Source organism: Euprymna scolopes, chromosome 4, assembly GCF_053919585.1.
Source record: "Euprymna scolopes isolate OS-2025 chromosome 4, ASM5391958v1, whole genome shotgun sequence".
Classification (NCBI taxonomy): domain Eukaryota; kingdom Metazoa; phylum Mollusca; class Cephalopoda; order Sepiida; family Sepiolidae; genus Euprymna; species Euprymna scolopes.
The window spans coordinates 67,576,896-67,593,133 of NC_136485.1; the positions used below are offsets into that span (position 1 = coordinate 67,576,896).

The window sequence follows — 16,238 nt, forward strand, 5'->3', positions numbered from 1 at the left end:
GTTTAAGTGGATGATGTCATTCTTTGTGATGTCATCCAAAGTGCACGAATACAAACAGACAAGATAACAACAAGATCCACACAATTTTGTGTTTACCCTCGTCACCAAAGCTAGACCATTATTGAAATAGTTTTTACCCTGTTGACTGAGGTTGTCGCTAGTTCTGTGCCGTTCTAGGAGGTTCACTACCCACTCAGGCCATTACCTTCTGCCTTTTGAGTGGAAATCCCGACGGGGCTGCCCAAGAAATTATTTAGGCCACCGTGCTCCTCATTTAGGGGTGTTGGCTTGACTCTCCCTCTCCCCCAACCGTCCGATCTTCCGACCTTGTGTCACATCTTCCTGTAGCGGAAAGGAAGTAAATAATGGTTTTATGGAATAATAGGTTATTTTTAAAACGTGACGATTCCCATCCCGTTAATGCTGACCAACATTGAAAAGAAAGACCAGTAATGAGTTTGCTTCTATGTATAAATGACTATTTAAAGTAAATTAGCCGCTATCTAAAAAAAAAAAAAAAAAAAAAAAAAAAAAAAAAGCGGAACATTAACCGGGATCCTATTTTGTGACCTTCTGTAGTAAGTGTGACGTCACAGGAAAAAAAAGAAAAAAATCTAGGAGTGTGTAAACGTATAAACATCGAAAGCCGGTGGTCGCAGAATAATTTTCAATCAGTCGGCTGATAACGAAGCTTTCTCTTAACTTCGTAAGTATAACATATTTTGTTAATATCACTCTTTATTTTAAACAAACTCGATAAAAAAAACAAAAAATACATTGTATAGTAATGCCGACTTAAGATAATTTTTAAAGTTTACATCAAAACTTGAGAAATGGACCAGGAATCAGGACCAAACTAGTAAAGTTTTCTTGTGCAGAAAGGCTCAAAACCAGCTTCGAAACCTAGTAGGTGATGCTCCCCCCCCCCCGCAACTTCTTTCCCATAGAAGAGATGCTGTCTCTGCTCTATCATGAGCGGTTGGTGCTCTCGTCTGAGCTTTAATCTATTGTCCCCACTTAGCCAAACAATTACGAAAAAAAACAAAAAAAACACTCGTCTAGTTACAACCACTATCACCAATTTCCCCCTACTCTCTGTGTCTAAATCTAAACGCAATTTCTATGAACAAAGTTTCTTTCCTAGAACTGCCGACCTGTTGAACTCTATTCCGCTGGCCTGCTTTCCAGATGGCTACAATCTGGTCGTCTTTAAGTCCAATGTAAACAAGTTCTTGTTGAGCAGCCTCTCCCTAAATAATCCGCTCCTACCCCATTTCCACCACTATTATGTTGTTGTCTCTGTGTCTACCGTACACTCATTAATCCTTATCCTCGAATGGCCTCCGGGCATAAAACGTTTATTCGGTTCTAAAAACATACAGTGTGAACAAGAAAAATGGCAGCGAATTGCCCCATAAACATGTGAAGTTTGGAAAATGAGTTAAAACTAAAAATACACAAAATACGGCAATCTTGACTAAAGTCGTACGCTACGTGTATTTGGCTATAGGGGCCTCACTTTTGTACGTCAGCCTCTTTTGGTTTTAACTCCAGTTCCGTCTCTTTGTTTAAATTCTTCGTCAGCTGATGATCGTGGTGTCGGTGAAAAGTCCCTTCTGCTTAATGCTGACTAGTTTTACAATATTCTGTTATTCTGAAAAATAGCCAAGTTCGTTTGCATATTTTAAAACTGGTAAACATTAATCAGAAGTGACTTTTCCAGGACATGCATCGTGAAGCAAGCACAGCCACAGCAGCGATCAGCTGATGAATAACGTAAACAAAGACGAACAGAACTTGATTTTCAACTGATTTTAAATTTAATTTTGCTAGTAAATTCCTTTTAATATTTTTAGAAGAAAACTATTAAGTAATTTTAACTGAAGGATTAATTCCTATTTTAGTCACATAAATTAAAGTGAAATGAGTTTTAGCTTTATCCATAAACATTTTTGTTATTTAAAGTAAAAATAAATAAAATAAATTACAAGGTAGCAAGTTTCTTCATACACGTGATCGTGAAATGCCGAAATAAAAAAAAATCATCTGTGAAAATGTAGTTGACATTTTGGTACAAGGAGTGGAGTAGTACTGAAGTGGACATCCAGAGGATTTTAGTTCTATTTACGTAGTCAGTCCCGATTATCGATGGAAATTTCTGGGTCAATCCTAGAAACGGCCGAAGCAGAAGCACTTGAAAGCCAATTTTAACCCTAATCTAACGGTTCACATGCTTAGTGTCGTCTGCCTTTTTACATTTTTTTTCTCTGCTTTTAAATCGTAAACTGTTTTTTTTTTGTTTGTTTGCATTTCTGAGACTAATTTGGGATTCTCTGTCAATACTAGACTGAGTGACTATATAAACACTGAAATTTCATGGGTCGTTATTATAAATACCCAACTTATTTATTTTACGTAAAAACATGGTATACGTCAAAGTTACAGACAGCACGTTTCATTGTACACACGAAACGCCAAAATAGAAACTAGTACTGGAAAACATAATCACAATCGATAACGAGTTTAAGGGGAACATAATTGATGTTCATAATTTCTTAATTAAAGCTCTTGGTACTCCTTGGGCATTGAGTTCCATGGCGACCAGCAGAAAAACTTAACGAGTAAATGTTTATTTTAACTACAATAGAACACCGACCAATAAATTTTTTTTTTTTTTTTTTTTTTTTTTTTTAATAGGTTTTCGGAGTCGCTGACAACGAATCTGATATTCAAACCCGTCGCAAATTTACCGTTTGTAGTTAAAGTAAACATTTACTCATTAGCGTTTTCTGCTGGTCGCCATGGAACTCAACGCCCAATGAGTACCAAGCTCTTTAACTAGAAAATTATAAACTTGAATTATAATCTACTTTTCATTTCGGCGTTTCACATGTACGATGAAATTTGCTATTATAAATTGGTGTTTGTAATGTTAGTTTCTACTAAGGCATGGTTTAAGTGAAAATATTTTTTTTTATTTATTCATTTTATTTTATTTTTTGGGTTTGTATTACTGTACACATAGATTCAAAAAAGTTGTCAAAAAAACAAATATATAACAAATAAATGTTATCAAAGGCAAGATAAGTTACTTTTCTACCAAACTGGATATATTTTTTGTGTTTTTATTCAATGTAACATGTTTATTCAGCTTGAAAAACGTACATTGTTTACCGATGTGTTGGAAAATTCAAAATGGCGCCCGAATCTCTCTTTAACACGGTAAGTTTGGGAAAATGTGTTATTAAATTTGACAAAATACTATTAAAAAACCACCGAATATATGTCAAGTTATGTCACGGTAACATATATTGAGTTAATTTTTAACAGTATTTTGTCTAGTTTATTATTTATAACACTTTTCCCCAAACTTATCGTGTTAAAGAGAGATTCGGGCGCCATTTTGAATTTTCCAATACATCGGTAAACACTGTATGCTTTTCGAGCTGAATAAACATGTTAAATTTAATAAAAACACGAAAATTATATCCAGTTTGGTAGAAAAGTAACTTATCTTGATTTTGATAACATTTATTTGTTATATATTTGTTTTTTGACAACTTTTTCGAATCTGTGTTTTTAATATAACCCTTCGTTCCGTGACGGGTACATACATCAAAGATCTGTTTGTATTATTTTTTAATTTTTCTAAATAAGAACCCGCTCTTTTTTCTTTTCTTTTTTTTTTTTTTCTTTTTTTTTTCTTTTTTTTTCTTTTTAATTCAAGATTCAAACTGCCCATTCCCAACTTTTATTGTGACATTTGGTATTCCCAACTTATTTTTTTTAGGATTCCATCTACCCCCAAACTCCACCTCTATTTCATTTCTTCAGAACAAAGTCCCCGTTCCCATTTATTGACCTACTTTTTCTACTATTGACCTACTTATTTTCTCTTTAAAACAAGGGGCCACTTAAAGGGTTGAGAGGGTTCTCTAAACTGATTTTATTTGGTAATTTTTTGTGAATTCAATTAAAATAATTGAGAATTCTTTTAAGTTGGGTAATCTATAGTTTATTTGCTTGTTTTGATTTTATCTTTTTAACAAAAAATATCTGAAAAAGATATTATGCAAAGCATTTTTGTTATTTTAAACAGTTTGCTTTAATAAAAAAAAACTGCTGCCTAAACACACACACACACACACACACACACACACACACACACACACACACACACGAATGATAAAAAAGGAAACCCTAAACTATTTGTAAGTTCAACGTTTCGTCTCCATTTAATTTCACGTCACCTAGATACCAAATATTTTCAAATACATTTGTGTTTTTAATTTGTTTTCTTAAAATCAATCCTTCTGAAAAAGTCTTAAAGGAAGACGAAATGTTGATAAACTAATAAATAATTTAGGTTTCCCTTTTTATGTCCATATATAGGGTATGTATACGAGTCCCCATTTTTGAAGATTTAAAACGACTCTAGGATACCGGTTAAGAAGATGGATAGCTTTTCAGTTAAATGATGAAGAACGTTATAAGAGGATTGAAAGTGATGGACAAAATTTAATTATGGAGACAGTTCAGGACAATTATTTGTTGGCATTAGATTTAAAGACTATTAAGTTATAGTTCACATGGAAGCAATCTCACAGTAATGTGTTTCATAGGAAGTTTTTGGAAAGTAACTCTGTTCATGAAAATCCCATTTGATGTTAGGCATGCAGAGAAAGAAAACTGCCCTTTGACTCTGTTGTTGCACCTCCTTGCGTTGAGTCTGGCAACGGTCAGAGAATGTGATCAGGGGAGTCTAGTCATTGAAGCCGATCGGCTGAGTGCCAACGCCCCCCCCCCCCTGGTGAGCTAATCTTCCACTGAGGGGTTTAAGCAATGGTTCCAAAACAATTATAAGTAGGAAACTCTCTCCTGACCCGGGAATCCTGCTACCCTCAGAGATTGACCGGTTCCATTGATGAGTTTTTGTTTATTATTATTTTTTTTATTTTCTTATTAGTTTGTTCAAGCAATGTAGCCTCCTACTGGATGTCAAACATACATTCGCTAACTCGGATATTCCAACCGAAAGATCTTTTTAAGATTTTGATCGTTCCTTTAAGTGCAATTGTTTGAATCTCTCTTGCGCTTGGTTCACTAGATATATTTGCCAGGTAGTTTTTGAATTTATTTTTCATGAGTCCAGTTGCTCCTATAATAACTGGAATGATAGAGACCTGTAGCAGTCGAAACTTGCTACAATAACAGGTAGGAGCAGATTCTCGAGGCTCGAGATTTGAAATCCATTTTCTCCCTGGCTTGTCCAATCACAAGCCAGCTCTCAATCACGTGACCAAGTACATAAAAGGCGAAATCGGTAACTTTTCCTTCTCTCTCTCCCTGACTTCAGCTGGCAGCAGACATTCGCCTGGCCCTTTGGCCCCAGGCCTAATGTGAGTACAACAAGCCAACATGGCTATCGTCAAAACTTGTTTCCATGTGCGCTTCACACACGTGCTCTTTCCTATCGCAAGGCACAAACCCTTTGCCCCGTCTCTACTATCGGAAGCACGCTTCTACACCATGTAAACACATTAAACATTTTTCTCTCTCTTTCAACAGGCCTGACCTATATCTAATCTTCGTCTTCACACCGGGAACTCTTTTCACAATAACTATAAATACAAGTGCGCACGAACGCTGAACTCTCCTACTGACCTGCTTCTCTCTTGAACACACTACTAACGAGGATGACAAATAAAGTTGTTTTTTTAAATGATAAAATGAAACTTCCTTTCGGTGTATTCATTTTTAACTAAAGGTCTTAAGATTCTGGTTTCTTTTCATATTGTACATAAGGCCTTGATGTTTCGTTTAAGTTCTGCTTAACTCGACGTCATTGCGGACACTAACAGTTGTGGTAGCAGAAGTTTGTAGTGAGATCAAGATGCAAGATTGTGATCAGAGCGAATGACAGAATATGACTGTCTTTAATGACCATCTGTTTTCTCTGCTTCATTGAAATACGGTTTCCTCTTCACTTCCAAAAGCAAGTTAGTTCTTACAAGAAGGGATTCACTTAATATTTTTCAATGAATGAAAATAGTTTTAAACCTAAAATCTAGCAAGTCTTTGCAAAGTTAGAAATTCCTTTAAAACAAGGAAATAAACAGCCAAAAATAAAGGATTAAACATGACACACCTTGGCTAAAGAAAAAAACTATTTCAAGGTTAAAAACCTTTTCTTTTTTGACAGAGGAATCACCACTTATCAAGGCCCGGAGACCACTCGAGCTCGAGGATAAGGGTCTGTTTGTCCGGTAGTCACTGGAACAATAGCATAGTAATCGTTAGTAGTGGAAATTTGATATAATTTATTAAGAGGACAGTTCAATAAGAACTTGTTTATGTTAGACTTGATGATGACCATGTTGTAGTCAGTTGGAAAGCAGACCAGCGGAACAGATCCACAGGCATGCAGTTCTAGGAAAGAAGCTTTGTTCATGGAATCCTTTGCTAAAAAAAACTACTTCAAGGTCAAAAATTTGCCATGATAAGTGTTAGATGGAATAGATTTTGACCCAGAAAACAGCAATTCTTCCCTCTTTGTCAGAAACATCCCTCATGGAATGTGAGGACTAAATAAGGGGAACAAGAGTTACACAGCTGTCAAAAGTAAACCCTGGCTTCCACTTTCTATTCTCCTTTACAAACGTATTTCTAAAAGATGTGAAAACTTAAATCTTATTTTCACTAAAACTTGAAATGTTGCTTTTCTATAAAATAACAAGTTTGTATGACATTAAATACAAATCATATTTGTATTATTTAGCAAATATTTATTGCGTTGGTGAGAGATGTTGGCTTGCCATTTTGTAGTAGGGTTGCTGCATCGGTATCCATTCTACTGATCTTGATATATAATAAAGGCTCACCAAGTTTTTATTAAAATAACAAACGTCTTTTCTACAATTTAAATCCATTTTATTTGAAAAATTTCATCTAGACAAAAAATGGTCCCTTGATGAAAACAAAAATAAAGTAGGTTGGGTTCGTCGACGTATATGTAATATAGAAATGGAATTCAGCTGAGATCTTTTCTCGCCCGGATCCGAGTACGTATAAATAAGTATAATAGTAAGCGACCCTGTTTCCTTTGGAGTATATGATCTGCTTGGATTAGATCTGCTCTCTACTTGCCGGAATTTAGAAGGCAATGATTTGTCACCTCTTGGACGACGGGTCCCTAGTGTTTGCCGGAGTTGGCAAGGTTGTCTGGTTTTCTTATGCATCTATAGTGTTGAGCCATCAGACATATACTTCATATTTTTTGCCGCAACCATGTTCCCTCTGGAGTATATGATCTGCTTAGATCTGCTGTCTACTTGCTGGAATGTAACAGTTGCTTAAAGATTATTTCATACTCCCACCACAATGCTTAAATACCGCCCTGTGCTGTGACTGAACAGACCAAACCTGCGATGATATACATTTACATTAGACCCTCTGCATAATCACTTGCTCAGAGCTGTAGCGACGATCTCTTTTCACATTGTGTTCTGCAGTCTTGAATGTGCTGCCTTAGAATCGTGTGAATGAACATGTATCACTGTCACATTTTCGGAGTTCTGTATTAGCTAACTATTGTGATGTTCCTAAGTTTGATGTATTCCCTAATTAGTTTAGTAGCATTTTGTCTATTGCTGACAGTTTTTATGACCATGGCTTAATAAAGGGGAAAAGAAGCAAGAGATATGAAGTCTTGTCAACATGAAACTCTGACTCTAACTGTTTGTAAAAGGTGCAAAAAAACGGTTGCCATCCTGCATAAAGGTATTTTGTCTGAACAATGCATTAATCACTCTGCAAATGAGAATATGTGAGTGTTCTAGTTGAAATGAATGGCTCTTGTCTTGATGAAGCACCTGGCTTCGACAAACTTCTGGGACTGACCTTTACCCCTGACCTGAAATAGAAGACCTACATCAGATCTGTTGCCAAAGTCACTGGAAAGATGGTGCCATCATTCTATCCCCCCAAAAAGTATCCCCCTTCCAACACCATTCTTTACCTTTACAAGAGTCAAATACAGTGAAGTATCGTTGCCGCATCTGAAGTGGAACTCCTAAGAGCGTCCTTTCCTGTCTCAACAAGGTACAAAACCGTCTTCAAAATTTAGTAAATGATAATCTTTTCACCTCCCCACTCATTTTTCACAGAAGAGATGCGAGTCTATCTCCAATCTATCGATACCTTTATAGTAAGTGTTTGACTGAGCTCCAATCTGATTTCTCTTCGTAGAATGTTCACAACAAATACTCAGCTGAAACAACTACCAACAACTTTCTGCACCCAAAACTAAACAGAAATTCCATGAGCAGAGTTTTCTTTCCTAGAACCGTCCATCTATGGAGTGCAATACCATTTGTCTGCTTCTCAACTGGCTACAACATGGTCGTCTTGAAGTATAATGTGAATAAATTCCTACTGAGTTGTTCATTTAGATAATTTAACTCTATCCAAGTTCCACTGTGTTTGGTCTTGTCCACCATATACCTAACACTTAACCTTTATCCTTGAGGGGCTCCCGGGCCTTGATAAGTGGTGCCCCTCCAAGTAAAAAAAATGTAACTGTTACAGATTGTCATGTCAAGAAGGCTCCAAATAAAAGTTTGTCCTTTACTTTTTTTCATGTGTAATCGCATTTCAATAAATCTACAAGTTTCGTAAACATCAAAAATGAATCTGTACCTTTTTGTTATTTATAATCGGCTTTCAACCTATTGTATTCGACATATAATGTTATTGTTTACGGGGACACAGGGATTAAAAAGCCTGTTGCTTCTGTCTTTGTCTCAATAACGCTTATTGTCAGTAAACGCGTTTAAATAAAACAGTAGTAATTTATCTTTTTTACTTGGTGTGTCATTTTATTTTTCTGTATCTCTGCTATCGAAAAAGCTAACTAGACCAATGGAGTTTATCATGATGGAAGGTTTTCGACTATTCACTTTTTTAAGCAATCATGAACAACTTCATGAAAAAACACTGTTAATTCAATCTCATTTTCAGGTATTTAAACTTTTTTTTTTTTTTTTTTTTTTTTTTTTTTAACAAAATCATGAATTTCAAATAAATTTATAGGGATCATTTTGTAAACGAACACTCACTTCTCTTTCTCCTCCATTAATAACTCTAGCTATACATGCGCATACACTATCCATTGTTTTTTCTTTTCAAAGCTAATTTTTTCTGCAAAACAATTGCAAAAAACCTTGATTCATGTTAAATTCTTTACCTTTATTCGTATCGCTAGACGTCTAAATTCAGATGCAATGACACGTGACCATGAGAAATTTGGTTAAGCTTTTGACATTTTAAATTAAATGCTTCTCTTATGTTGTCCTTTTAGCTCTCTCAATCAATGAATGATATTTATGACAAAAGGTGAAGAGTTTTCTGAGTCAGAACTTATCCTTACAACATTTCTATTTGGATAGTTTTTGACCTTGAAATGCTATTTTTCTGCCCTTAAATGAAGTGGATTCATGCCTTGTCTGAAACAATTTCCATAGAAAAAAAAGTTGGAAAATATAAACCTCGGTTATTTGGTATTTTGTGTGAAGAACCTCACAAAAGAAAACTCTTGTAATCTTGGCACAAGTCTTGTATCATAGATTGATTGCTTTTTTTTGCACATGACTGGTAGACATTTTTTCTCTTATTGGTGAAGCTTTTCTACAAAAGATGTCATTGTAAAAGAAGTAAACCTGTAATCACATCAAAATTGATGGCGGAGGGGGGGGGGTATTTATCTCCAAACTTCTAACCAGAAATGATATAGAGAATTTAGTTCGACGTTAGACATCTTGAATAAAATTGTATTCTTACCAATTAAATTTGGTAAATATACATGGAGAGATGAAAGAGGAACAAACCAAGTAATTTTTTTTTTCTTTTTTTTTTCTTTAATTCAATTTTCACCCCCAAACAAGGTGCAGTGTCACTTTGAAGCAGGGGGTTACTATCGGGGACATAAGTTGCAGGAATATTATGAAGAGAGATGAGTAGCAAGATGTCTGTTCACATTACACTTGAACTTCTGCATGTCAGTACAGTTGGGAAAGCAGAATCCTGGAAGGGAGTTCCAAAGCCTAGCAGTTCTGGGGAAGAAACTATTGTAGTAGAATACTTTCTTACACATAGGGATCTCTACTGTGAAGGGGTGGGATTTAGCTGCTTGTCGGGTTTGTCTGGGGTATTCACGTTGAGGGGAGTACACGTGCTTGTAGTTCGTCAGAGCATTCACCATTAAAGTACTTGTAGAACAGCAGAGGGATGCAACATTTCGTTGATGGGACAGAGGCTGAAGCCTAGATGACAGTTCAGGACCTATCAGGCTTTTGAATCCTGTCAAGGAGTGAGAGACAAGTAGCAGATGCACCAGCCCAAATGTGACAACAGTACTCCACACATGGGCGAATGGTGGCCTTATAGAGGTACAGGATACTTTCAGGCGTAAGTAGTTTTCTAGCACGGTAGAGAGAGCCCACCTTCTTCATAGCAGCCTTGGCAATGCTCTCAATGTATCTATTCCAGTTCATGTTCCCAAGGAGTTTAAAGGAAGTATTTTCATCAACATTTCATCTTTATTTCAAAATTTCCTCAGGATGATTAAATTGGAGAAAATAAGATACCAATACAATATTTGAAGATACACTTGTGAAAAGGATGTCTTTGTTCCATTTCAGAACGAACAAGTCATTGGCATTTCAAAAAATGTATAGCGTTGTGGAGTGAACGAGAATTTTTAATGTCATATAGCTGTTTAGATATTTTAAAAGATATGATGCAATTTCTGTTTTTTTTTGTTGTTTTTTTTTGTTTTTTTAAAATAAATATAGTTGTTGTAATTCAAATGTGGATGCGCAATTGAAATTAAATGAGTGTATTTTTGTTTTGTTATCTATTGACTGATTATATATTTTAACTGGCCTTGGTGCCCGGCGTTGCCTGGGTATTCAGAGTTGTGTGTTGAGCAAAAAAGAAAAGTTGTAGTTAGGCAGGCAGAGTCAAACCCGTGACGTGAAAGTGTGTGTTGGTTGAGCAAAAAAAAAAAATGTGGTAGTAAGCAGGTAGGTTCGAACCCGTATTGCAAAGGAGGAAAAGAATGTGAAAAAAAAAAAGTGATTTCTTTGCTGTTGCGCCCATCACCAAACCGGAAGTGCCTTAGGTTTAAATTAAGGCTAGACAATCGAAAAGAGACGATGACTTTAAAAAATATTGGCGAAAAAGTAACCCCTCCCCTCCCTGTAGAAAAGCGCCCAGTTGACCATTAATGTTTTTGGCCAATTTTTCGATATTTGTCATCCCAAGGGTCAAGTGTCCAAATGATACAGATCTCATGAAAATCCGTTGCCTCTGTCGAAAGGTTTTGCAAACATACATACACTTAAACAGACAAGTGAGATTTATATTATAGATTCTTATAGGTAATATTTTTTTTTTTGCAACATCTTTATATCGAAGCTTCTATTTTAGTCCCTCTCTCAACCCATTTTTTTATCTGTTGCTTTCCCCCCCTCCTTCCCAATTTTTCATATCCCTCTTTCACCTTTACCTAGCTCATTTCTCCTTGCTCAAAATAGATTCATCTCTTTATATAATTAATAACATTGTAAATGGCTGTAGTAAGTAACTTGGACCAGTTGAGCCACAAATAATTTTTTTTTTAAATCTTATATATTACTAGCAGTTCAGCCCGGTTTTGCTCAGACCCTATATACTGTTCATGTATGTATGTGTATATATATATATATATATATATATATATATATATATATATATATATATACACACAGTACATAGGGCCTGAGTAAAGCTGAACTGCTAGTAATATATAAGATTTAAAAGAAATTATTTTTTGTGGATCAACTGGTCCAAGTTACTTACTACAGCATTTACGATGTTATTAATTATATATATATATATATATATATATATATATATTAAAAAGTTTGACTCTTGTCCAGGTAACCTACAATTTCAAGTGTTTAGACCCAAAATTGGCGAAGGAGTTTGGGAAAGTCTGCAAAGGTCAACTCTTTCAACTTTGACTTCTTGGCAGCCAAATTTTCACCCCAAAACTGATTAAAATGCTTGCTGCATGTCTGAATCTTCTTTATGTAAAATTTTAAATGTTTAGACTCAAAATTGGCTGAATTGTTTGCTAGAGACCGCAATGGTCAAATCTTTTGAACTTTGATCCTGTAGCAGCCAAATGTTTGGCCAAAAACTGATTAAAAACTTGCCCTATGTCTGAATACACTTTATGTAAAATTTGAAATGTTTATACCAAAAATTGACTAAGTAATTTGGTAGAGATCGCAGAGGTCAAATTTTTTAAAACTCTGACTTGAATTTTGACCTTTTAACATTTATTGTTTTGGGCTTAAATCAAATTAAAAGTTTGATTCATGTCCAAGTAATCTACATATAAAATCAAGTGTTTAGACCAAAAATTGACTGAGTTTGGTAGAGTTTTCAAAGGTCAGATCGTTGAACACTGTTGCTGCTGCTACTACTACTCTCTATTCTATTCTATTCTGGTACTAGTTTGCCCCTTTGTCTGTCCTCCACCCACCGTCTTTCAGTGTAAACAATTATCTAACAAAACTTCTAATTTTATTTTTACTCTTATTTATTTTTAATTTCTTTTTTTAATTTTTTGTTTTCAGATTCTTATAAATTCGAAATTCATGATGGCTGAAAACAACCCAGTAGAAGAAGCAACACCTGCTCACGAAAACAACAGCAAATTTGTAAAGCACTTGAAAAGCATCCCTGTAGTGGACTCTACATGGGTCCAGTTGTCTGCCTATTACGCAATGGCTAAGGACTACAACAGAGTGTTGAGATTTGGTTTGACCACGGCTGAAAGCGGGGCCATGAAGGTGCTTCACACTGCCCAACCAATGCTTGACAAATATCAGGATCAAAGTAAGCAAGAATATTTTTGTTTCAAAATCTTTCAGATGAGGTTCAATCATTTCTATTTAGATTAGTCTGGGTGCCCGGCATTGCCTGGGTGTTTGTAGGTGTGTGTTGAGCAAAATTTAAAAAAAAAAAAAAGTTGTAGTAGGCAGGCAGGCTCGAACCCATGACGCAAAGGCAGAAAAGAGGCTCGAACCCGAAACGCGCCAGAGGAAAAAGAAGTGAAAGAAAAAAAAAAGTCTTATTGATGCACCTACCACTGTTGTGACATCCCGTGCAGTCGAAATAACATCTTTTATGCAATGTCATTGACACAAGGTTTGAATAACTTGCAAAAATGTCAGCAAAAAAAAACAACTTTTTTTAGCATGCTCTTGTTTTGTCTGCCATGATCAGGTGGAAGCTTTAAGTAATTTGTAATTGTATTCTTAGGACAACACAACAAATAAAAGTTGTAATAATCAGTCGTAAGCTGTCATATTTAAGGGTTCTTGATAAAGTGCAGAAACGTATCTGTAATTTGATTGATTTCCCCCCACCCTTTCTTCTTCTTTGCAACCTCTTTCTCACAAACGTGATGTCGCTAGTCTCAGTCTTTATCAATACTATTATGACATATGTTCTTTAAAATTGTCTGATCTATTTCCTGCTTCCTTTGTTCCTGCTCGTTTGACTTGTTGGTCTAGTGCTCTTCATCAATTCGGCTGTTTTAATACCTCATTGTAATACAGCTTCTGATTCCAGTAGCTTCTTTTCAAAAACTGCAAAACTTGTGGAACTCTTTTCCTGCAGACTGTTTTCCTCCTGCCTATAACCTTGGTCTTTTCAAGACTAAAGTCAATAGGTGTCTCTAGTTTTTACAATAATCATCTTTTGTTCTTGCTAGCTCTTTACATGAAGTTGCTTCATGCTTTGTCTGGGGCGATTTTCATTTTACAAAATGTAATGGTTTTCTGAAGGTTGAAGTGTCAAATTACAAATGACTCGAGACTTGTGCTGAATGTATGCATTTTCTCAGTTTGATATGAGCAGAACAGTTGAAAGCACCAACAGGGTAAGCAAATTTAATGTAGATTGTGTTCTCTATTGTGTACCTTCACTAATTGACAGTTGCTGCCAGATGGAATGTTCAGCAACAATGTTGGGTTCAGGCTGCAAGATTAGTGATAAACAATTTTTTTTTTAACATTTTTTATTTTAGTATACTGCCTATGGAAGCGAAGCCACCACTGTCAACCTAGGCAAGGCTCTATCAGACATGCGTGATGTATGGAAGCGAAACACGCTCAATGAGGGTTGAGGAGATGCGTTGCATGGAGAGAACTGATATGAGAATGCTATGATATAGATGTGTAATGTGAGTCTTAAAGACAGGCTTAGATCTGAAAACCTCAAAGAAAGATTGAATCTGGGCAGTATAGGGAGATGTGTTCAGAAGAATAGATTTTGATGATAATCCCACATTAAGAGAATAGATCAGAGGTGATGAGTTGGATGTAGAAGAGTTGAGGTAGCAGAGTCAGTTCAATGGTAGACCAAGGAATAAAATGATAAAAAATTAACTTGATGGATAAAGATCTGACCAGAGCTAGGTGAGTTTGGAAGTCAATTTCATAAAACTGTCCAACACATGCCAGCATGTAAAACAGATGTTAAACAGAATATGATAATGATAAATGTAGCCATATAACACTTAGCATAGCAAACATTTCTTCAGCATCGTTTTGATATGAACAAACAAGTAAAATCGGTGATGGTAGCCTCCATACTGATACAGCCTGTTGTGTAGTATACTTCTGTAATACAATCCTCTATCTGTATAAGAGCCAAGTACGTCCTAAAATGGAGTACTGTTGCCACATCTGGGCAGGAGCTGTTCAGCGCTCCTTATCCAGCCTTGTTAGAGTTTCAAACCAGCTTTGAAATCTAGTAGGTTATGCCCTTTTCTCGTTCTTGCAACCTTTTTCCCTACAGAAGAGGCGTTGCGAGTCTGTCTCTGCTCTATCATTATTTTCATGGCAAGTGCTCGTCTGAGCTTCAATTTATGGTCCCTCCTTGCCGAACTTTCACATAAAAACACTCAACTAGCTACAACCACTATTAACAATTTCCCCCACTCTCTATCTGTGCCTAAATCTAAACGCAGATTTTATATACAAAGCTTCTTTCCTAGAACTACCCGCCTGTTCCACTGGTCTGCTTCCCAGCGACTACAATATTGTAGCCTGTAAGTTCAATGTAAACAAATTCTTTTTGAGCTGCCCTATTAAATCATCAGAATTCTTCCCAATCTACGTTATTAACCACTACTACACTACCACCTTACATCATTCATTAACCCTTATCCTCGAGTGGTTTTCGGGCCTTGATAAGTGGTGATTTCCTTGTGTAAAAAAAAAAAAACTTACACGAATTAATCTCACACGAGTTTAACTATAGATAATGATAGAACGATAAAACACGATCAAAGAGAGCTAACTCCTTTTCTGTTCAGGCAGAGTTACTTCCCCTTTTTTAACCCTGTTATATGAAAGTTCTTGTATGAAAATAGGTAAACAACACGAAATGGATGCTGGCTAGCGCCATTTATAACATCCACATACTGGATTGACAAGGCAACAATGAAAACTATAGAACTGAAGTTGAATTATAAAAAATAAGCTTTAGATTTTTAAAACAGGGTTATGTTTACAGCTTCAAAAACGTCACTACATAGGAATGTTGTTTTAAAGCGTCGATAATGTAAACACGGTTTTTTTGTCTCACATTTTCATTATTTTTGTATGATGTAAAAATTTTTTAAAGATATTAGTTTATTTGAAGCTTCTTTTTAAATGATAAAAAAGTTAGGATGATAATAAATTAACTTACAGTTACATCGTGTTACATATAGTGGGGGGGAGGTTAAAACTGTGGCACGCATTGGAGGTACCTAGTGTTACAAGTCTCATAAATTTAAGTATGGTTCTTTTACTCCATTTTATTTGTATATTTTTTCTATTGCTTTCTTTTTTGTATTTTTTCACCTTGTGTTATAAATCAAATCGATTCCCGTTTTTGTTTTTCTTTCAGTAACAAAAGTTGATAATTTTGCTTCTGACCAATTAACAAAAATTGAAGAGAAATATCCAGTTATTAAGAAAACTCCAGAAGAGGCAAGTTATGTCCCCTTTCTTTTTTCTTTTTTTTTTTTCCAATTAAAAAAAAAAAATCAGAATAACCTTTTTATATTTTTAATTTAAAATATTAATTTATTTTTTATAACTGTTTAAAACTTTTTCCCCTTCTTTGTATCTAAA

The 16,238-nt window shown here is 35.4% G+C and overlaps 1 protein-coding gene across 1 annotated transcript in view; it reads left to right on the forward strand.

Moving 5' to 3' along the window:
• The first annotated feature begins 570 nt into the window (after nt 1-570).
• LOC145268197 (perilipin-3-like) overlaps nt 571-16,238 on the forward strand; it is a 32,108-nt gene continuing 16,440 nt past the window's right edge. The window contains exons 1-3 of the mRNA XM_080123459.1: nt 571-706; nt 12,684-12,945; nt 16,012-16,094. Of these exons, the coding sequence (XP_079979585.1) occupies nt 12,705-12,945; nt 16,012-16,094 (324 nt within the window). The 5' untranslated portion in view covers nt 571-706; nt 12,684-12,704. The remainder of the gene's footprint in view (nt 707-12,683; nt 12,946-16,011; nt 16,095-16,238) is intronic.